The sequence below is a fragment of the Rhodamnia argentea genome, chromosome 10 (genome assembly GCF_020921035.1).
Source record: "Rhodamnia argentea isolate NSW1041297 chromosome 10, ASM2092103v1, whole genome shotgun sequence".
NCBI classification, from domain to species: domain Eukaryota; kingdom Viridiplantae; phylum Streptophyta; class Magnoliopsida; order Myrtales; family Myrtaceae; genus Rhodamnia; species Rhodamnia argentea.
In genome coordinates this window covers 17,309,720-17,332,955 of record NC_063159.1, presented here as the reverse complement: position 1 = coordinate 17,332,955, position 23,236 = coordinate 17,309,720, and the positions used below count along the sequence as shown (strand labels likewise).

Genomic DNA, 23,236 nt, shown 5'->3' with positions numbered 1-23,236 from the left:
AATGGCGTCACAACGAAACCCAGCCTATCATGGACAATTCGTACCAAGAAACATTTCCACACACCATCAGAGAAATCACAGAGAGAACCATAGAGAGATCGACGACTCCGGTAATGTACCTTGACATCACAAAACTGTCGGAGTATAGGAGAGATGCTCGTCCGACAGTGTACACGAGCAGGGGAGGAAAGTTATTGACAGCAGAAGAGAAAAGACATCCAGAAGTTCACGCTGATTGCAGCCATTGGTGTCTCTCTGGACTGCCTGATACATGGAACCGGCTTCTGTATGCATACTTGGTTTTAGACAGCACCAGAGGGCAAAGGCAGCTCTATTTCTTCACATTTGGCAGTCTGACTAATTTGGATGAACCACTCTATTTCTTTCTTCTTCTTTTTCGAATTCTATTTTGTTCAAATAACAGTAGAGGCATTAGGAAGAGGAACTAGAAGACGGGGCTCAATTGGCATTAGTAAAAATACCAACAGCAGTCATGACAGAGGGAATGTAATCCAACCGTCTGAGCGATTGAGGCACGTTTCATTTCTGTGCCCAACATAGTAACAGAATTTACTCTAGCTTTCTCATTGGCCAGTACAGATGATATAGCTGCCAACGCAAGCTGTGATTTAGGCACCTGACTTAGCTGCCTTGCAAACACTCTTTGATGTGTTGCAGATGCTTCCATTGTATTTTTTAGAGGAAGTAAAATGAACACTTTCCGATTTGCGAGCGCCATCTGCATTACAAGACAGTACCAAGCTAACAAGAACACCAGGTTTGCCCACCACGAGAAGTACAACCATGTCTTCATATGCGCAGCTCAGGTGCCACCCCACCAACAACATCTTCTACAAGAGGATGATCGGTCGTCTTCGACTTAAATTCTCAGGGATACCATTCTAGGAGAGACAAAAGGAAACTAAAATGTACAAGAATGAAGCAAATCTAAAGAGAGGATAAATGGAATAACTTGGGTCACCTCCATATAGCTCTTACGCATGAACAAAGCCTTACCCGGCATGATAGAGATTTATACAATAATAAGTGGGTCATCCTCTTTATGATAACACGTAGAGTAGCTTTCAATTTTGTAGCAGGAGAAGATTTAGCCTGCCAATATAGTATATTTAGATCGCCTTCAACAAGAATGGAGGCTGCACAAACTATAGAAATCTAATATGTACAGGATATTTGTTAACATGCTTAGAGTAACTCCCACTCAGGTTCGGAATAATCATGAGCTTGTGTTTTCTCCTCCTCCTCTAAGTTGAGAGTTGGCCTGGACCTTCTTCTGCAATCTTTACTGGGTTCTGCGTCAACTCCATGCCATGTAGCAAGTTGCTCATACTCCAGAATCCTTGATGACTTCTTTTTTGAAGAAAAGGCATCTCGAACTTTTTTCTGATGGAAATGTCCATTAAGGAAGATTCAAGCACCAAGGGAAAGAAGTCGAATGAGATTACAAAGACTGAGAATACCTTATATGATCGGTGTTTGCCTTCCCTCCGAGCAACAAAATGAATTTCATCATTATTCACAACGATGCAAGATTCCTCAAGTTTTGCCTTGTCGATTTGATTGAAGGTTGCGGCATCTTGTTCAGTGTCAAAATCGCCCTTGGTTGTATTCATCCTCGAGCCATTTGAACATCCTACAATATTTGGTTGCTGTAATTCTTATGCTTCAAAACAAAGTTAAGCACCATTTAAAGTAGTCACACATAGCAAATGATCATCAGCACTGCCCTATTTTTGAGCAGGTAAATCTAGATTAAAGGGAATTGCGTACTTCAAGTCCATATCATCTACTATGAGGAAAAGAAAACCGCTGCATGGAACACAGGTGGCACTGACATATAGACCACTCATGTGCACGCCCACAAACACATGCACATGCACATGCGCACGCAAGCGCACATAGTCGCATTCTCACAGCATCCCTGGACTTTATACCAGGGTTTGATGACCCCAGACATGTGTGGGTACACTCGTGCATTTGTGTGTGTTGAGCGCACACGCGCACACTTATGGTACCACTGGACCAGTCTTGTTTCTTGCTACTATGCACAAATAATGTTCTTCTTATCATCTTTCTTGCCCATTCGAGATCAATTTATGAGGAAAATCATGTGGCAGAAAACATGGGTGTGACTTCATTACAACAGCAAATGGCTAGAGCTTCCAATATTAGTCATAGGAGAAAGAACAAGAGACCTGGAATCCTCAAAGAACAATGTAAAAACCATTGAATAAGCTTAAGACACCAAAACGCAAAAAGGGTCCATCTGGTTTAGTGGAAATGCTTTGGTTCCTTTAGAACCCAGTCAGCAGAACAGACTATGGGTTGATACTAAACATGGCATCTTTCTCCAAGAAATCCTAGGCAATCATTAATATAGGCAATGTAGAAGTCCTGAATGCAACGAGACTCATTAACTAATACCTGGCAGAGGGAAAACGTATCTGCTGCAGATGTTTTCACTCATTGTAGAGGAATCCACAGAATCTGCCTCGATATCTGAGAAATAGACTGAAGCACAAATATACAAGTGGAGAGAGAGGTAAGTCTAATGTGTGATACACATAATTAATTTGATTGAGGTGGAAAAGAAAGAACTATTACCATATGACTCGACCAATGGAACACCAGAAGTCGAGGGAGTTTTAGTCTCTCTTTCACAGGTCGCCAGAGATTGATCCGATATAAGTTTGTTTAACAGTGCGCCATTACCTGAAGATTCTGGTGCACACCTACTTCCTCTTTCAGTATTATTGATATGATTTTCCATGGTGTCACCCTTGTTAATTTCAACAGAAGCGGAGCTTGCAATTGTGGTTTGATCATGGGCTGATTCATCATTTTCAGTCAAGAAACCTATAAACTCTGGCTCACCTGGAGCGATAACCTTTGAAGTCTCAGCAGATGGCATACTATTTACACCAGAGTTCTCATTGACAGTGATAGCTGATTCAGGCACAGATTTATCATCAGTACTTCCTGAATGTAGGTCAGGAGAAGCCTTTTGCAGGGCAGAAACCTGAAATGGTGTTTGACAAGTATTATCTGCACAAGAAGTTCCTCGAAAACGCGGTGCACGTAGGACATCTTTCTTCACATCACCAAGTATTTTTGAATCCTCACTCAGTTGATAGATAGCCTTTGCTGGTTCTCTTTTCCGACATACTTTCACCTTCTTGCATACCTGGACATCATTGCATCTTACTACAGAAAATTCAGGGGCTGTCACTTTGTCAGAGTCAATGCATGATGGAGGAAGCATATCTTCCACAACTTCCGAGCAGAACTTCTTAACACTGGCACCAACAGTCTGGACTTGATTCTCAACAAATTTAACTGTATCCTGTCCACAGAAAACATCAACTCGAAATATAACACATGCGAATGGAGTTCATTTACAGATTTAGGATCAGAGAGTGAAACTAAAACAGTTCGTTCAACCATTGAAGATACGAACAGATATCTGTAAACCTGACAACAAGAACAGATGAAAATGGTATCATCAACAGCAGAAAGAAGAAAGCTGAGGTGGCATGCACTAAGAAAGACAATTTCAATCACAGTGGTAGATATCTCAGTTAGTAATGAGAAACTGCGGAAACGGATCCACCAACCGCCCTCCTCTTTACAGTCCCTCAACAGCTCATGATGGTCATAGCTAGGCAGCACATACACAAGCAAACCTTCGACTCAAGAATTAATATGTACCTGGTACATGATTTCTTCCACCTCCAAGCACATAGCTTCAAACTTCTGGTATATGTTTCCAACCCATGTTATGCCTTTTACATCCATAGTTTAATTGCCAGAGATTTGGCCTAACTGAGGTTCTGATAAGTACTTCACCCACTCCCCTCGAATTTCAGGCAGTTATAACTCCTTCAGCATCTGCTCTACGTGAAATTTGTCAAAATAAGAAAAAATTCAGAAATGCTCAAATGAAAAGTCAAATGCAACATAGACCCAAGTTGATAACAATACCGTCCAAATTAAGGGCCTGAAGGCATCAAAGAGTGCAACAAAGGGCTGATGCAATAAAGACATAAGCTTATTGAGGCAAAGTAATCATGAATATGAGCAATGTACCAAACTAGAAACTAGCAACTGATCGCAGCATGTTTAACGAACCCATCATCCAAAGAGAACAGCTTAAACGGAAAATATCATAATCTCATCCAAAGTCTAACAATATGAAATCAGAAACCTTTAACCAAGCATGCGGATACCACATGGAGTTATGAATACTAGTATTTACTGCCCAACATATAATGAATGGCACCATCTTAGATGCAAACCAAAGATGCTTGATAGTCTATGAAAACCCAGTGTTCTTTGCAGATTCATGTTAACGATAGCTGCGGTATAATTTCTGCACACCATCCCTCAGACCCTCTACTTCTACTGACAAGAATAAGGATAACAACATGTTACTTAAAACATCTCAAATATTTATGAAGCATCAATTTTATCAGACACCATTGTTCTGGAAATTACCAAAAAGCCATCCTACCAAGCAGACATTTAAGTGATAGATTATCCATCAAGTCATGAACTACCTATTAGATAAAAAGAAATATTGCAGGATAGAAGTTCTTGCTCTTATTTCAGATTCTATAATAGGATTCAGCAAGTGAACAAAGGGGATCTGAAAATCCCATTCTCATCATTCATATGAGTTTGTGATTAACAAGCATATCAAGAAGGCATATCTCTAGATGGCTTAATAATGCAAGACAGAAACTATGCTTCAGGAGTTCCATGTCAAAGATGTAACTTAAGTGGAGCAACCTAGGTTTGAAGCTGTAATTCTTCAATCTCGATTAACTTATTGTTTGAATGATGTATCTAGATGTACATATGAAACTCGCATTCTTGTAAGTAGAAATATGGTTCAAAGCTTCGGATAAGAAATTAATGTCCAAGCACTATAGCTGCTCTTCTGACAAGAAAAGTCGAAAAAGAATTTGTTGTTGTTGCATACATAGAAGCTTCTGAACAATCCCAGCTCCTGATTATTCGCGTAATTGTCAAATTACGGTAAATTGCTCGCCAGATGAGGACAGTGCCAAATCGGTAGTAGAAAGAGCTAGCTAATACTTTGCCAGATGAGCACAGTGTCAAATTGGTAGTAGAAAGAGCTAGCTAATACTTAAAAGGCGACGCCAGAATAGTTAGCCACCAAAGTATGCACCATATTCATCTACCCTTTCTTGCTATACACTCGAAACTTCAGCAGTCCAAAGCTTGTACAGCTCCTAACTAATCACTAACAAATCACGATAAGAGTTTCAGAGAATAAACGAAAATTACAGAAAGGAGAGGTATCAAAACAATTGCTCCATGAAGTATATTACCCTATCATTGAAGCTGCAACAGAGCAAAATAAATCAACCGGTCTCCACTCGAAAAGTAAGTATTACCTCTCATATAGGAAAAAACTACCAAAAACGTCCATACCCGCGACCCAAGAAAAAGCAATTAAATCTCAAGGACATAGAAACCAAGTTTCGCATAACATCGTCAAGCTAAGCGACACTCTCAGTAACATTCAATCCATCAACCAGCTCCAAATAAGCAAAAACAGAGTTTCCTCGGAACAGGCAAGTCAGGTTCTTCGACCACTAGACTTCAATTCAATCATCAGAACAAGTTCTTCGCATGATCGTCCACACGATGATGAAAAAGAGGAAGAAATATGCACATGCCCAGCAAGTCACGATTGAAATCAAATTATCGAAGATTGAAAGACTTACGTGCTGCACGAGACAAAGAAAACCCAGAAGGGAGAAGCTCCGGAAATTTGGTATTTCGCTGCAAAATCCCAGCTTTGGTTTTGCTTTTATCTCACACAAGCATTCAACCAAACTACGAACAAAGGGAAAACTCAGAGAGGAAGAGAGGGCAGGGAGGCGTGCGGACAGTTCTTTAGGTTTATTTGGGGGACCATTGACTGACACGTGGCATGATCATGATATAAAACATTGGTCAGGATCTTCAATTAGGCTTGTTCTGACTTCTGGCTCCCCCAACCCCAAAAAAAAACAAAAAGGCTTGTTCTCTCCTATTCTTATTTTTCTTGGTTGAGCTTTTTCGTATCATTCTTAACGCGATTTTCTTCAAGAATGCCCAAAAACAAAAGTAAAACAATATTATTTTTCTTACTATACTATCCCTCTATAATCACTATGTTGAGAATTACAATAATTTATTAGTTAAGCATGATTGTTTAGTATCTTAAATGCACTCGGTAACAAAATCATTCTTATTGTAAAAAAAAAAAAAATTTCTTAAGATTGTAAATTAAAGGTTAATGATAATAGATTCTCGACCTGAAATTAGGAACTGACTCTATGACTTTTCAAAACAAAAATCGAACCAGCCAATTCGGAAATCGTCGGAAGCTTGACAAGGTTGTTTTTCCAATAATGCATTTGCAAAAGCCAAGGGCAAACTAGACCCAATACAAAGAGGATGCCTGCAAAATAAACATAAACAATCATGATCGTTTTATATATATATATATATTTCAAATATACCAATAGCAGCATCATAATCTCTAACGTCTTGTGTGCAGATTATAGCATTAAAAAGAAAAATACCATAAAAAAATATGTCAATGATTAAATTTTTAGATAAGCATGATTGGTGTAATATATTACAAAGAGAATCGAATGCATGAACCACTAATCCAACTAGTCCAATAAACCAAATTCACAAATAAGAAACTCAAGTAGCTCGAGAGTGAACTTGGCTCAAATTGGATGAGTCGATCTCGAATAACACCAAGCTAAGATCGAATTATGTACCCAAAGTAGCTCGACTTAGCTTTGCTCTAACTTAGTAAGTCTTTGAGTTCATATATATAGTACAATGACCTACTATAAATTAAGATCCACAGTTTTCTAGGCAATCGAAATCAATGAAGCATGTGATGCACACATAAAGTTGATATCGGACGGAAAGGGCGAGTAGAATGGGTGCGAAAACGAAACCTTCTTTCTTCGGCCTAAATTGAGATGGGATATAGTTGAAGAAGAAAACTGGATCCAATTTTGTCTTATATCACTCACTATTGACTTAGATGAATTATTTTGCACGCATCATAAACTCAATCTGTAAAAGGAAATTGCTTCCTTTCAATTAGACAAGTACACCAACTTTCATTCTAATTCGACACATCCGTATGCATCAAATCGTAAATACTTAAACCAATTATCCACATCTCTAGCTTCATTTGCCTTCCCCCCACCTAATTGCATGAGCTAAAAGCCTTTTATAAGTAGGTTAACAAGTTCGATCTCCTCAGTTTAGGAGTGTAAATGTAAAGTCGGCATTACGACATCTCATATTCTAGGGCATCACTGATACGTACTACATTCGTTGTTTCTAAGATATGATATGATTGTTTTGCATTCGATTAATTCGTGCAAAATGGGGGAAGGGTCGTGGTCCTATCGATTGCAACATTTCCTCTGCGGTCGCAGCGCCTTGGATACGTCGACAAGATCAATGAATTGAGATTGAAGACAAGACATTTGCTGTCGAAGCACACCGTAGTAAGTATACCAAATCCCTCAAGGTCAACGTCAAATCGAGCGCTCGTAGGAATTCGCAATAAAGACAGACTCCTGATCGCGATAGGCGCCCAACAACAACAAGAAGTGGCATTTGATCAAGTAAGTTGGTTAAATTCAAATAATAATAATAATAATAATAATAAAGGAGGGAAGTAAGTTGGTTAAATTCAAATAATAATAATAATAATAATAATAATAATAATAATAATAAAGGAGGGAAGACTGGCTCCCAAAGTCTGAGAACAGATATTCCTTCCTAAAGAGAATATGTAATATAGTGGCAGGAATAGATAAAGTGGATGCACCATACGACAAGTAAGACGCCCTTTGCTTGGATCAACCTAACATGGCGAACAAATAACTTGCGCAAGCTTCTCAAGTCCCTTATGCATATGGAGATGGTAGAGACATGAAGGTGGCTTCATATGCGGGTGGCTTTCTTCGTGCTTCAGATAAGAAAAAGGCGAGGGCGATGCAGGCATAGATCGTGCAGATCAACTTACCAGTATGCTTCTGCTTTAAGATTGAATCACGCATAAGAACACACAAAAAAACAGAGAGATGTGGCGATAAAAGCACTTCCGAAAACCTCCACCAGTTTTACCAAATGAATGAAATTGAAGCGCAGCTGACATAAACTTAAAAATTGCAAACCTTCTTGGTCTACTTATATGAAGAAAAAGGAATAAGATGTTTGGTTGATTCGGTGTACATCGTACCCTGCAATGTGTAATCCCATGCACTGGGACACCCCTATACATCGGCATCTCAAGTCCTTTTCACCCTGCTGTTTGAAAGTCGCCAAAATCATCATCCGGCAGTTCTTGCGCATTCTGGTCATCGTTAGAATTTGATTGCCCTAACTCTTCTTTATTTGAGCTGAGAGCCTTATGTTCAGGGAGTTGCAAAGGAGATGGATGCGGAAGCACGTCTGCTGTAGACTCACGAACAGAAGTAGAAGGTGAAAGCGGCGCCGGGGGAGGTGGGGGTGGTCTGAGGCATACCACGGGCTCTTCCTTATTGGCCTTCTCCTCCAAAGACAAATTGCTCAGACTTCGCTCCAAATGTTTCGACTTGAAACTACCACTGCTTTTCTGGCAAGATTAGAGGGCAAATGCTATCAGCTAATGAATGAGCACAGATCGATTCAGTTTAGCTTTTGGATCCATAGATAGATGCCAGATATCTCACGTTCTTTAATTGGAGTTTAAGAGTCTCCCCTTCTTTCAAACTGTAATCAACTGAAGAATTGTGCTGGTAATGCTGTTCCATCTCTTCTGCAGTTTTCTTTTTGTCCAAATATCTTGACAAATCAGCAAATACATATTTGTAAGATTCGGCCAATAGATTTCATCATTTAAGACAAGACATTATTCCAAAATCTGACAGAAAAGACAACATATAACGGTAAGGAGTTGAATTCAGATTCCGTATAGATAGTTGAGAACAGAGAAGTACTTCATGTGGTCATGCAAGGCTGCTTGGAAATCGTATGCCTCCGTTCTTTCTCGAAATCCAATGCCAATGAAAGCATGCCGCATACGACCACCTGCACAGCTTTAAGCTGATCAGCATCATAGTTTGTCTATGGGGTGAAAGGTTGTTAACAGACGTCCCTTCAATCTGCTTGCAATGTCTATCAGAAACCAGCCTTGTCTTGTCTCAGAGTTGCTCCTCAAGGAACTTGGAACTCGTGTAGTGTCACTAACATTAACAAACCTTCGCACTCTTTTCAGAACAATAAAAGTGCAGTATGTTTATCAACAGATGGCAAACTCACCAATATTTTCTTCTACACGAAGAACAAAATATCTGCAAAGCAAGAATGTTCAAATAAATCCCACGGAACCTTAACATTGAAAAGAAAAAGAACCTCAATGAAAAATCAGCAAAAATAATCAGATTAGACATTATCCGCCGTTAATATTCATGTCCAAGTATCGTCAAATTTGTCTAGCAGAAAGGGTATTCAACCTGCTGCTGTCAATTACAGGTTCCACTGGATGCGGCTCTCCATTTCTTAAGAATGCCCGAGCGTATAAGTCACCTATTTTAAACAGAAGAACCAAAGTTGGAAGAAAACCAATATAAGACAGAAGGGACACATCTAATAGCAGCTCGACATTTATGCTAACCAGTAGTTTTGTCTTCAAGTCTGATAATGCATTCTTCTCCCTTGCTGACTACTTTCAATGCTCCCTCCCAAGCCCACTTGTTCACATTCCATTCATCCGCCCTAGATGAATTTCAGCTGCATGCTTAATCATTCTGGATGTGTGGGAAGACATAAAGAAAACAACAATGCCAACGAGTCTAAAAACACCAACCATCTTCTATGGGAATGAGTATCAAACTTACATTGCAAAAAATCAAACAAAACCTAATGTCACAAACTATCAATAGTTGTCATCCTTGTATTCGCGCACATGAGCAACATGTTCTTGTTTCTGGAAAAATCTAAAAAATGCTCCACATTGTTTCTGCATTGGACAAGTCGTGATTTTACTTTTCTGCTTCCGACACTTTGCAGCAACCATCATGCTTTTGGAAAGAAATATGGTTCGCTAAAAAAGTCATGATATTATAAGTTAGAAGTCCAGAAAACACTCGCTCGTGTCCTTCCATAACTCATATCTAATAAAAAGTTATATGGGTGCCGTAAACTTTAACACTAAGTTGGTAGGGATTCTGCATCTGCCATCTTCGAGATAGTTGCAACTTACAAAGTTAACTTTTTGATAGATTTTTCATTGCTTCACCGGTTCAACTGTCAAGTTGACTGAAGTAGTTCCGATTATGATTCCAAAAATTAACCCTTTTGTCAGTTCACATCACATAATATTCTGGTCACGACAGCAGGCTTACTATCTACTTTTCCCTGAGATGCAAAGCAAAAACTGCAGCAGTGATTTTTCCTTGATCAGTCAAGTTTTAGCACCTGTAAGAAGCTGCACTTTTCCTTGGCGGTATCTGCAAAAATTACACATAAACTCAGCACTTCGTACATTAAAAAAAGCTGATTTACAAAATTGACAGCTCCAAAACTACTTAAGAGCACAAATATCATAAAAAAAGTGCTCTGCTATCGTCTGAAAACTGAAATGTTGGTGAATTTCTTGCTTCAGAAAGCCATCCTATATTTTGCCATCGTGTTAACCACGGATTCTGTCTTCCCAAATAAGATCAATTCTCCATTCCATAGAACCCCATAATTCTGCCCAAGATCCAATGTAATCTTCCCACACATGATCGGACTCAAATATAAAGTCTCAGTTAAAAAGAAGCCCCCTCGTGTTTTAACTCGATGCAAGGCTGATTAGCATGGATTTAATCTTCGTTTGTTAAGGGAAATTTGCGACTTTTACCACTTTGGATATGGTTTTTGAAGTGTGGTTCCGCGTTAAAGCCACGCTTATCTGCTAATTCTAATGTTTGCAACAATAATACATATCACGCATGACGGAATCATCGCTGATATCCCAACACTGATCTTCTACGCTCTAAGTCAATATCAGTGTATCTTGCTGCAATTCATGCCAAGATCAAATCAACCACGAGCGAGAATCTACAAAGTCAAGCACAAAACAAAAGAGAGTTCGAAAATTCGCATGCGACCCAGCAAAATTTCGATAGATTAAACGGGGCAAGGAATGCCCTTTTGCGATGATCAAACACATACCAAATAGACGTAACACTCGGAGACTTGGAACAGGACCAGCTCGACGGCCTCTGCTTCGTCGGTGTCCTCCGAGCTCTGCTGATCCTTTGACTTCGACTCCTCCTTTTCCATAGAGAGCGAGATTGATGCTCAGATCGGAAGATGGGAGCACTCTTCTTCTACAGGGAAGGTAACTTTCAGTTGAAGCTAATTCCAGAAGAACGCGCAAATGCTCCAGAATTTGGTTGTCAATTGGTGAACAGCTCTCCTTTGTTGGTTTTCTTTTAGGGGTTTTTGTTCTCGATTGAACAACGTGGGATTTTCGAAAAAAAAAAAAAAACAATGTTTTTTTTGTGGGGGAGGGGGAATAAAATTGGAAAAGAAAACTCCCAACCATCGATCGGGTCCTGAATATTTTAAAAGCTACAATAATATTACATGATTTGATCCCAATTATTTAAAAAGGTGCAATAATATCATATGACATATGAACAATGGATTAAGTTTCTAACCCGTGATTAGGATTGAGATTAAAGAACAATTCATGAGTATGTTCAAAACTTAAATAAGTCTTTTAGACTAGCAATCCAATTATCATGTTTCATGGTTCAATTTCGAATCCGTAGTTGAGAAATCTATTAAAGCTATAATCTCGGCTCTCAAAGTAAAAAGAGTGCTTTTTTTTTTTTTTTTGGTAAGGTAAGAGTGCTTTTTTGTTAAAATATAAAAAGTTATACTGAGTTTGAGAATTTATGAATACATATTATGTTACTCTATATGTTGACAGTGAAATTTTCAAGTATCTTGGATGGAAAAAAGTAGTAAAAAATTAATATAAACACTTCATTAGCGATAATATTATTCTCACAATGTCAATCGTTAAATATCGTTAACAAAAGATATGGCTGATTTGGAATTTTGAAAAAAGATATCCAATCGGAGGGTGGTGTTTTGGAAATTTGCCTAAAATCTGCTGCAATTTTTGGTCAAACGTCGACGTTTACAATTTTGATATGGTCAAACCAAGCCCAAGCTTTGCTTCGACCCAAAAAAAAAAAAAAAGCCCAAGCTCGTTTAATGTAAGGTAAGATTCGGCCTTCCGCCCCTCATCCAACGGTTGAGCTTCGCAGGCCCAGTTAATATGTTTTCATTTGTTTTCTGTCTTGTCGTGTACGTCATTCCATAAGAGACATGACCATGATCTTCCACGATCGCGAAAAATTTTCAAAACCACATTTTAGGAAAGTTTTAATAAAGACATGAACTTGGACCGTTTTCATAAAAGAGCCCTAACTTCAATTTGGGGTTTCTTTAAGCTGGGTCAAAGCATAAAATTTCGAACAAAACTGACCTTAATGTTGTTGTCTTGCCGCCGGAGCAAGCACTTGAGCAGCACGTGCAAAACGGCTGACAAATTTGACAAGCCGATGAATTCGGGCCATTACACGAGACTCAGTTGGTCATTTTAAGCACTTATTTAAAATAAAAAAATTAAATTAAAAAAACATAAACCAATAAATTTTACAAGCCAAGTGAATCATAAATGAGTCGGATTTGTACCCATTTTCAACCTGTATATAATTAGACTTAAAATTTAAATCGATTAATAACCTATTTAGTAGAACTTTACTAACTAACCCATATTTGACCTACATTATTGAATATGAGTTAAAATATGGATTTCCAACCCATGTTGACACCTGTAGTTCTAGTGAAGTAAAGCCATTGGTCATTGAGGAGTGGGTGAAATTAGGGTGTGTTTGAATTGGTGATGAGACAGTTTTTTCCAAAAGAATTATCCTTTCCCTCTAGTTCATGTCTCTCACATCAGTGGAAGACTTGGGAGGAGTTGGGGGGGGGGATTGATTAGTCATCTGCCAGATGATGTTCAATGGCTCAAGATGGGGGAAGCAAAGAGTTTCTTCTTGTTGTGTCGCATGCTACATGTGGATTAAACAGACTCTTTTACTCTTTCTACTTACATTAGGACATCTTGAGCAGAATAATCTTTTCAACTGCATAAAACCCCCTACGGGGCGAGATACATCAAACTCGTAATAGCAATCAGACACATATATGTATATGTAAATGAAAAAAAGAAAAAAAAAAGCTACCTACCTTGCTGGAATATGTCTTAAAATTCAAGCATCGCCAAGTTCTGACTCTTGACTAGGAAAAGGAAAAAAATCTACGAAGAAGCAAATGCAGTGACAAGAAAACGCATGGCGTTTGCAGAAATTGGAATATTTGGCAAATAATTAGGCCGGGAAGTAGAAGAAGCTCTGGTCACCCTTCGTGAGTCCGGCACCTACCAGCAGGGTGCGGATCCTCTGCCTGGTTTCATCGCCGACCTTGCCCATTTCCACGCGATCGAGGATACCGCGATCATGAAAGTGTTCCGGCAGTAAACGCGTGAATACCCTTGTTTGCTCCACCGTATGCAGGACCAAGACCTCGTGCATCTTGATCAAATCGATGATCTCGTTCAATTCATTCCGGTATGCAGTTGCAATTGCTTCTGCATACTGGCGTTCGAATTGACTGAAGACATAAAAGAACATGCATGAGGATCCCCCAAAAAAAAAAAGATTCACACTAAAGAATTGTAATACTCACTTGGCAGAGAGTTCACATCGGATTTTAATATGCTCGTCATCGGCCACGCGAAGCTTGTCGAATGCTTGTTCGAGACGGCTAGCAAGATCCATGGGGTGATCGAAGAGATGGGTGCGAAGTTTTTTTTTTTTTTTTTTTGGGTCAAATGGGTGCAAAGTTGAAGAGCGCACATATTTATATATAAGCGTGTAATGAAGCAACAAATCGAATATATATGGTGTTTATTACAGAATCTTTGATAAATCAGCACGAAGATAATATCTAAGATTTGATTTTTTGGAGATTTCTATGATTTTATTTTTATTTGTTCCTTCCATAATGGCTACAAATAACAATTAAAAACAACGAAACTTTCAGACCTTGTTCTCCTCTCCTCTCATCCCATCAAGTAAAAGCACACTAAAAAGATAATTTTGATCGAAAATGACTGACATGGACATCGATCATCCTACCTAGAATGAGTAGCGCCGACATGAACATTCTCTAACAATGCTTGATCATTATTTGAAATTCTTGTTTTGTTTTTTTTTTCTCTCATTTTGGCTAGCGAGGGTTGCAATAAAAAAAATAAAAAAAGTTTAAAAAATCATAAATATTGTCCAAGTTAACATCGGTCATGCTACGTAAAACGGTCATCGTCCTCGTCGGCGATTTCCAGCTAAAATTGGCCGAAAGGAATCAATTGACAATGTATAAAAATATTCAGGACTAAATTGATATAAAGGACCGAATTGGTATCATTGCAATAAGTTCGAGACATTTTTTGGTATTTGTCCCAGCTGTTATGGATGGCTATTATTCAACCTGTTATGTGATGGTGGGAGAAAATATATATGTATCTTAACATGTGCCTTTTGTATGCCTCTTAGTTTAGCTGACTCTCACTAGGGTAACTATGCTCCCAGTTCGGTACCTCAAAATGGCTGCTCGACATGTCCAATCTCTGGCACGGCCACCGCCAAATCTCCATTTCAAGTTTTTTTTCTTATTTCTTTGCTCTTTTTTTTTTGTTTCCTTATCATTCGAGTTCAAGGCCAACTTCTCGCACAACGCCAACAATCCTACTTTGGGAAAAAGAAATGAGTCGACAAAACATTAGAAAATATGAAAAGAAATTGGGGTTCGCGGGTTGCAATATGTGAAATGAGTATAGTCTCCCTAGCACCTGCCGTACTGTAAAAGGAAAATTGCATATTGCTTGTATAAACTAAATAGTAAATGATTTTAAATGTCTCGGTTTAAAGAAAAATAGGTTACATGTGAAACGAAAGAAATAGCTAAAGCAAACCTTTTTATACTTAACAGGAATCTTTTAACACATAAGAAATCATGTGCAAGATCACGATCTCAGCAACATTTACTTTTTGTCTTTGTGAAATTATAGGTGAACTCAGTACAGCGGCTGTCAATGACTTTCTGCATGGACTCAGAGTTAGAAGTGGTACCTATAAAAAATAAAATGAAATGAAATGAAAAAATATTCGGTAGCCGCGATTATAAGGGATAATAAACTGCTCCAAAAGCTCCGAGGAAATTATCTCTTTTAATAGTTGGCGCAAAAAATATTCGAGATAGAATTAAGATTGAACAGAAATTATGGGTTCAAAATCGGTAGTGAAGAAATCTAAAGTTATAATCCCTTTTTGTTTGGGATCGATCAAAAGTAAAAAGTACACTTTAAAAAAAAAAAATTAAACATACTATACTAAGTTTGAGAATATAAGTAGATATAGTATGTCAATCTACATCTCAATATGAAACTTTCAAATATCTCATAAAAAAAAAGGGGAAAGTGAAAAAATAAAAGTTAATCTAGAGATGCCACTAGCAATAATATATTTCTTTTTTGTGAAATAAAATTTCTTTCCACAATGTTGAACACTATACATGGTTTAAAAGGATATAGCTGATCGGGAATCTTGAAAAAGATATCGAATGGGAGGGTTATCGGATTGTCCTGAAAAGGAACAAGAAGAAAACGAGATTTAAAGAAGACAGGCTAAGGTGAACTCATGCCCGCGTCTATGGATTCTTCATCTCCAAGAGGCTTCCATCTGGATCTGAAGCCGAATCTGCCGACAAAGTAACCTCGTTAGAATGTCTCGTCCTCTCTCTCTCTTCGCTAAGTGAACGATGCATGTACACAGTCTCAGATTATCGTGGAGAACTTTCGGTCGTATACATGCCGATAGAGCAAAAGTTGAACTTTTTTCTTGTTTGGGATAATGGGTCTTCAGTATTTTCTTATCTCGTTGTTGTTTCCGACAGGAGGTTGAGTTTTTTCTTATGTTTTGTTTGTTGAGTTTTCCTGCTTCCTATTTTCCATCAATCTTTCTAATAAGGGCCGTGTTCTGAAGGAGCAGTGGGATTCATATCACCTCCACCCATGGACAGGGGTGGCCGCCTCCGCAAAAGTTTTAACGCATATGTCGTGGCGCAGAAGGCGTGGTTTGAAAACCAATATAACCTAGACCTCACGTGAGTATTACAATGTTTGTTTTTTTTTTTCAAAAAATCTTTTTAAAAAAAATCTTTTTTTTTGGCTCTTATATATATAATTTTATCGTCTTCAGAATTCAAGAACGTCAAGAGTTTCATGATGCACTGGAGCTAGCACAAAATGATTTCGACCAGATTATGGACTTGATCAGGGAGTACGACGTTTTGGTCCTAGATACGATAAGCGAAGCTAGGGCGTTCGTATCCGTGTTGCCACAATTCTTGAACAATCGTGGTAATCTAAAATGCATCAAGGTCGCGAAGGTTGTCGTTGACAGCAAGAAGGACATATGCCGGGGCATACGCCACCAGCTCGAAAGTGCCGGACTCGGGCCGCGGCAGACAAATCTTAATTACCGCATCCCGTAGACTTCTCTTTTTTTGTTTTGTTTTTGTGTTTGTTTTTCGGAACATACCGCCCAGTTATAAGACATCTTTTGTGTCATTCATTTTTCAGATGCTCCCCTGGGTTTTAAATTATTCTCATTTGAGTAGAACAGTGGAACGGAAAGCCAACATATGGAACCAACATCACAGTGGAACTTTAGAAACTGCATGGGAATCATCTAGCAGAAAGTTCAATGTCCCATTATAAATGCATCTATTGCTCACCTTAAGATTTGGCGATTATGTGACTTACCCATTAAACAAATGTGGCTCTTTCCCCTGAAATAATTTGCCATTGACACGTAATAGTATCAATTTGCATTGTTCACTGAAATTTGAATGGCACTTGTTCAATTGTATAGATGTTTTTTTCTTTGTTAAACTTTTGTGCACACGAGTTGGTTCTCGGTTAGACCAGCAATGCACATCGTATCACGTATGGGAACCTGCTGCCCAAGAGAGACGTATGCCTTTATGTCATCAGAACTCGCGTCTGTGAAAAGTCGCATAAACGTGAGTTATCAGATACTATTGCTTGCAATTCTGGTAAAAGAGAAGTGAAAGATTTGGTACACATTGTATATACATAAATATCATATAAATGCGGCGAATTGTCAAATTCTAAACAGAGCACCTTTGATCCAATAAACATTTTTTCTGATTTTGTTCCCTGGATGAGTTTAGAGAATCAGAACATGTTTGGTAACTACAAAAAATTTGTATTTTCGGGACAATATCTCTTTTCAATTGTTTTCATTTAAGTCAAATAATTGCGTTTTGTTACTATAAATTCAACATATATAGCATCACGAATGAAATGAATATATTTAATGCATAATCCATAATTAGTCTACTTATTTTGTGGGGCATGAAGACATATGCAAGATCAACATAAGCTCAATAGGCAATTTGCACTTAAATTTTGGTCTTCTTTCTTGGAAAAATTACCAAAAAAGAAGTCCTAAACTTATTGTATCAAATCAGACGTAGACTTTTTTTTTCAGCCAATTAAGTCCTAAACTTTTTGCAGTTATGGCAATTAAGTCCATTTGGCCGGCGAGTGATGACATGACAAATTTTAATAATATTTTTTCATTTTTTAATTTTTAATATTTTTCTGTCTTTCCTTTTCTTTTTCCTTTTTTTTGGTTTTGGGCTAGCAGCCTTGCTGGTAACCGAGCAAGGGTCATCAACCTTTGCCGGCCCTTGAGTAAGCCAGCCCAAACAAAAAAAAAAAAAAAAAAGAAAGGAAAAATAATAAAAGTAGAAGAATATTAAAATATTAAAAATTTGCGACATCAGCGCCAATGAGCCACATTGGCAAGTGGCCGATCAAATGGACAGAATTGGCATAGTTGCAAAATATTTATGACTTAATTGACCAAAAAAAAAGTTTAGGACTTTTTTTTTTTATAATTCTACCATTGTTTCTTCAAAGTGTTCTAGAACAAAGAATCAATTTTTTTTATTCTTGATTTTTTTTGGTAAAGATTGTTATGCTCAAATCACCAAGAAATCAATGAGATCCCTTATTTATGATGCTTCAACGAGCGAGGTCGACCTTGCCTAATGACGGTGAGGGTCGTTGGCAACCTCGCTAGCCACAAAGAAAAAAAATTGGAAATAAATATAAATAAATAATAATGAAAATTAAAAAAAATTAAGCTTAAAAAAATTATCTACGTAGCACAGGTGAAGCCACGTAGGACAACCGTTGTCCTCATTTGTGAAGAAAAAAATCGAAGATACGTATGATTAGAACTTTTGAATCGCTGATCTAGGCCACGACTTTCTAATCGCAGCCAAAGATTTAGCCCGATATTTACTAGAAATCTACTTCCACATAGTACACCACTTGCGGCCAACCACCTCCTACAAGAAATTATGTGAGCCATACATGACTATAACACCTCTCCTTCTGGTTCATTTTTAGGAAGAAGAAAAAAAAACTAAAGCTCTTCAGTTATATATAATCATTGAATTGTCAAGAGATTACAGTTATTGAACAACGGAACTAAAAATCCGGAGCCCGGCACAACCCAAGACTCGCAGATCGGGGCAGCAGTGGAATCAAAAGCCGTACCAAGCAACTTTGATAAGGGGTTTCACTTTTATTGCTTTTATATTTTGTTAGATATATTTTAGATTATGCCAGATAAATTATGATATTTTGAGCATCTATAATATTCTGGATATTTTTGCTCTAATTGACTGTAATTTATGCAATATTCTATTTCTATCTACCCATCGAAGTATACATAAATTCTTCAATTCTCTTTTCCGCTCTTTTCTTTAATTTATTTCATGTTTTTCGTTTTAATTGGAAGAATGATAGAATATAGAGTTGCGGAGAAGGATTGGCAGAGATATAGATCTGGAGCGAATATCGAGTGAGTGTATTGCAATTTCTTTTCTAGTTTTTTTTTGGAAGAGTGATACGAGATACAGCCCTAAATGAACTCAACGAGATCATCAATCTAATCAAGGATGGTCAGTATTGCTGCTGGATTCACTGGAGCAAGCGAAGATGCACGTAGCACTGATGAAACCGCACTTCCTTGATCGCATCGATCACATCGACCTAGATTGCTTGAAAGTCGAAGCCTATGTTAGCAAGCATACCGCAAAGAAGATAATTTCCGAGCTGAAATTGGCCAGATTCAGGGTCGAGCCGGCCAACCTAATCATATGTTTTCCTGGCCAGTAGTTATCTTCTTTTGTTGTGCTTTTTTATTTTCCTTCAGCAATGTAATGAACTTTGCAATGCAAAGATTTTGATTCTTCGGCATTTAATTTCGAATAGGAGTTTGATGCTAGGCGAGGTAGTGGCTACCATCGTTGGAGCCAACCATACCTCTGCTCCCTTCGCCACGTCTGTCTCTGTATTTGTCTCGCTCTCACATCTAACTCTAGATGTAATCTCTCTGATGATGGAGGCATCTCAAGCAAAATCGAGTTTTTTTAGTGACTATGTGTCTACTAATATATTGACTGACTTTGACTCTTAATGATTATCTCTAATGGTGATGAAGATTTACTTCAAATTATAATGTCATTGCTTTAAACATTTTGTCAATGTGAAAAAAATTGGAAAATTCTCCAAGTTTCCATTTGGTAAAAATAAAAAATGCAAAAAAAATTCGGTTCATGTTGGTTTGTTTTTGTGTGACAATTTTCTATGTTGAGAGGACTTATCTCATTATTATTTCAAACAGAATCTCTATGTTATTGTGCCAAAGTTGGATTTTTTTAATTCATAAATTTATTGTTGACCAAAATTTGACCTATACTAACTTCTGAATAAGTTGTCCAATTGACTCAATTATTTTTACTAATGAAAAGCTTGCTATCCAATCTCTTAGAACTATGATTTGATTTTTCGTAAAAGTTAGCATCCTGAATTTTCGAGAATTAGACCGGATAGACATAGCGAAATTTTACGAATATAGCCCTACCGACGGGTCACCCAATCTCCGATTCACACTAAATACAGATACATTACTTCGGCCTGTGCAAACTTAAGTATGCATTTAAGAACCGAAACTCCTTCACTTAGGATTTGCAAGAATCGCAACTTAAGTGGAACTCATCCACCCTGTCGTTTATGGATAAACTGTTCAAAATGTTCACAAAAATCGCAACTTCTTCAAGCTTGTTAAGACAAGCCTGTTAATGCAAATCGACTAATCTCAACCAACTTAAATTCTAGGAATCGACAAGACCATCCACGAATTCTTGAGAAACAAATATGAAATAAATTCTAAGCAAAGGAATCCACGTACACTCAATCAATTGCACTCATCATGATTGCAAAAAGCTGAAGGCGCGTGGCTTATGAGAAAGTGATTGAGAAAAGCACGAGAATGGTTTAGAGAATGAGAGGGAGAAAAATACTTATTTATATTTTCTAAGGAAAAGAAAAGAAAAGAGTACTTCTCCCGTGTGGATGGCGTGTTTTTCCGCTGGTGAAGAATTTCGAAAATATTTAATTAGAAGTTTTTTTTTTCGAAAAATAAATGGAGCATTAATCGTAATTGTTTCAAACAGAATTTCTATGTTATTGTGCCAAAGTGGAATTTTTTATCCGTATATTTATCATTGACCAAAATTTAACCTTTACTAACTTGTTGGTAAGTTGTCCAATTGACTCGATTATTTTACCAATGGAAAGCTCCCTATCCAATCTCTTTGAGATGTAATTGATTTTTCGTAAAAGTGAGTATGGTGAATTTTAGAGAATTAGACCCAATAGACATAGTGAAATATTATGGATACAGCCCTATCACCGGGTCAACCACTCTCTGATACACACTAAATGCATATACATCACTCGGGTTTGTACAAACTTAAGTATTCACTTAAGAATCACAACTCTTTCACTCGCAAGAATCGTAGCTTCAGTGATACACACCCACCCGCTCGATTATGGACAAACTGTCCAGAAAGTTCACAAGAATCGCAACTTCTTTACATTTTTAGCTTCTTAAGAGGAGCTCGTTAATACAAATCGACTAATCTCAGCCAACCTAAACCCTAGGAATCAACAAGACCAACCACAAAGTCTTGAGAAACAAACATGAAATAAATTCTAAGCGAAAGAATCCATGTACAATCAAGCAATGCGCCCAACACTAGAGGAGAAAGGTTAAGGCGCGGGGCTTTTGAGGAAGTGAACGGGACAAGGATGAGAAAGAAAAAGAGAATGAGAGGGAGAAAATGACTTATTTGTAATTTTTAAGGAAATAAAAGTAAGGAGGACTTTTCCCGGTGTGGATGGTTTGTTTTTCTATTGAGCGAAGATATGTCTTCCGTCATTTGACTGATTTTATTTTCTTTGCTCCAAATATCGGAGAATGAAAATCTTTAATTAGAAGTTGTTTTCTAAAAATTAAGTGGATCATCAATCGTAATTTCCTCGAGTTAAGCTTTAATTTAGTATCTATCTTGTCGTGCTGGTCTTCCTAGCGATCACAAGAAAAGGAAATCACTTCTATGCTTTTTTTTTTTTGTGGTAAAACACTTGTCTAGTTTCCCGTTATATACCTTGAATAAATAAAAAAAACAGATGACATACAAACCTTTCTAAATCTCGTGTTATCTGCTTAACTGTTTTTTTTTGTTGTTGTCGGATATCCACTTAACTAAAGCATAAATGAATCATGTCAAGATACAATTATTTGTAGAATGTATAATTGGCAATCTCTTCTCCAAGGGTGATGAAGATTTATTTCAACTTTTAATGTCATTGCTTTAGACATTTTGTCAGCGTCAAAGAATTTGGAAAATTCTCTAAATTTCTATATCATAAAATTAAAAAATGCAAAAAAAAAAGGTGGCTCATATAGGTATGCTTTTATTGGACAATTTTCTATGTTGAGATGACTAGTCTCCTTACTATTTTAAACAAAATTTCAATGTTATTGTCCCAAAGTTGGATTTTTTTTATACATTTATTGTTGACCAAAATTTGACCTTTAATAACTTCTCTGTAAGTCGTCCAATTGACTCGATTATTTTGCCAATGGAAAGCTCGCTATCTAATCTATTTGAGACCTGATTTTACTTTTCGTAAAAGTGACCATCGTCAATTTTCACGAATTAGACCAAATAGACTGTCATGGTGAAATATTATGAAATAGCTCTACTGTCGGGTCACCCACTCTTTGATACACCCTAAATGCAGATACATTACTCCAGCTTGTGCAAACTTAAGTGTTCACTTAAGAATCACAACTCATTCACTTAGGATTCGGAGGAATTGCAACTCAAGAAATACACACCCACTCTCTCGATTATGGAGAAAATGTTCAGAATGTTCACGAGAATTGCAACTTCTTCGCTTTTTTATCTTGTTAAGAGGAGCTCGTTAATGTGAATCAATTCATCTCAACCGACCTCAAACCCTAGGAATCGACAAGACCACCCACAGATTCTTGAGAAACAAACATGAAATAAATTCTAAGCGAAGGAATCCACGTACACTCAATCAATTTTGCTCAACACGATAGGAGAAAGGTGAAGGCGCAGGGCTTATGAGGAAGTGATTGAGACAAGGATGAGAATGATTAAGGAAATGAGAGGGTGAAACTGACTTATTTGTATTTTTCAAGGAAACAAAAGAAAAGAGGACTTTTACTGTGTGGATGGTATGTTTTTCCACTAATCAAAGACATGTCTTCCTTCCATGACTGATTTAATATTCTGTGCACCATAATATCAAAGAATTTCGAAAAACTTTAATTAGAAGTGTTTTGTCAAAAAATAAATGGAGCCTTAATCGTAATTTTGTCGGATTAAGCTTTAGTTAGCTCTCTATTTTGTCGTGCTAGACTTCTTAGCGGTCATGAGAAAAGGAAATCATTGTCCAATATCACTATCCAGGGAAAGGAATGACCAATAAAGTTCTGGCTCCATATGTTCACAATGTCAAAAAGTACTCGGGATCTGCAGAAAAGATCACGTCTCGCATTAGTTGTTG

The 23,236-nt window shown here is 37.5% G+C and overlaps 3 protein-coding genes across 5 annotated transcripts; 1 reads left to right on the top strand and 2 right to left on the bottom strand.

Annotated features, from left to right (window-relative positions):
* Positions 1–938: 938 nt before the first annotated feature.
* On the bottom strand, positions 939–5,931 carry LOC115732137. Of its 3 annotated transcripts, none has more exons than XM_030662800.2 (6): positions 5,775–5,931; positions 3,730–3,914; positions 2,626–3,364; positions 2,446–2,532; positions 1,482–1,654; positions 939–1,404 (listed from the first exon to the last, which is right to left on the bottom strand). In XM_030662800.2, the coding sequence occupies exons 2-6, from the start codon at positions 3,814–3,816 to the stop codon at positions 1,207–1,209; spliced, it is 1,284 nt and encodes a 427-aa protein (XP_030518660.1). In that variant the 5' UTR covers positions 3,817–3,914; positions 5,775–5,931; the 3' UTR covers positions 939–1,206. The 3 variants fall into 3 exon arrangements, with proteins under 3 accessions (XP_030518660.1, XP_030518667.1, XP_048127031.1); XM_030662807.2 differs by having other exon boundaries at positions 3,730–3,909; positions 5,775–5,929; XM_048271074.1 differs by having other exon boundaries at positions 3,730–3,875; positions 5,775–5,926.
* A 2,231-nt stretch (positions 5,932–8,162) lies between these two features.
* Positions 8,163–11,578, bottom strand: LOC115733081 (uncharacterized protein At1g03900). Its single transcript, XM_030663752.2, has 8 exons — positions 11,278–11,578; positions 10,537–10,568; positions 9,734–9,834; positions 9,573–9,645; positions 9,379–9,410; positions 9,057–9,147; positions 8,790–8,901; positions 8,163–8,692 (listed from the first exon to the last, which is right to left on the bottom strand). Exons 1-8 carry the CDS (start codon positions 11,386–11,388, stop codon positions 8,378–8,380), a joined length of 867 nt encoding a protein of 288 aa, XP_030519612.1. The 5' UTR covers positions 11,389–11,578; the 3' UTR covers positions 8,163–8,377.
* A 4,641-nt stretch (positions 11,579–16,219) lies between these two features.
* LOC115729615 lies at positions 16,220–16,740 on the top strand. Its single transcript, XM_030660230.1, has 2 exons — positions 16,220–16,350; positions 16,446–16,740. Exons 1-2 carry the CDS (start codon positions 16,259–16,261, stop codon positions 16,738–16,740), a joined length of 387 nt encoding a protein of 128 aa, XP_030516090.1. The 5' UTR covers positions 16,220–16,258.
* The last annotated feature ends 6,496 nt before the right edge of the window (positions 16,741–23,236 follow it).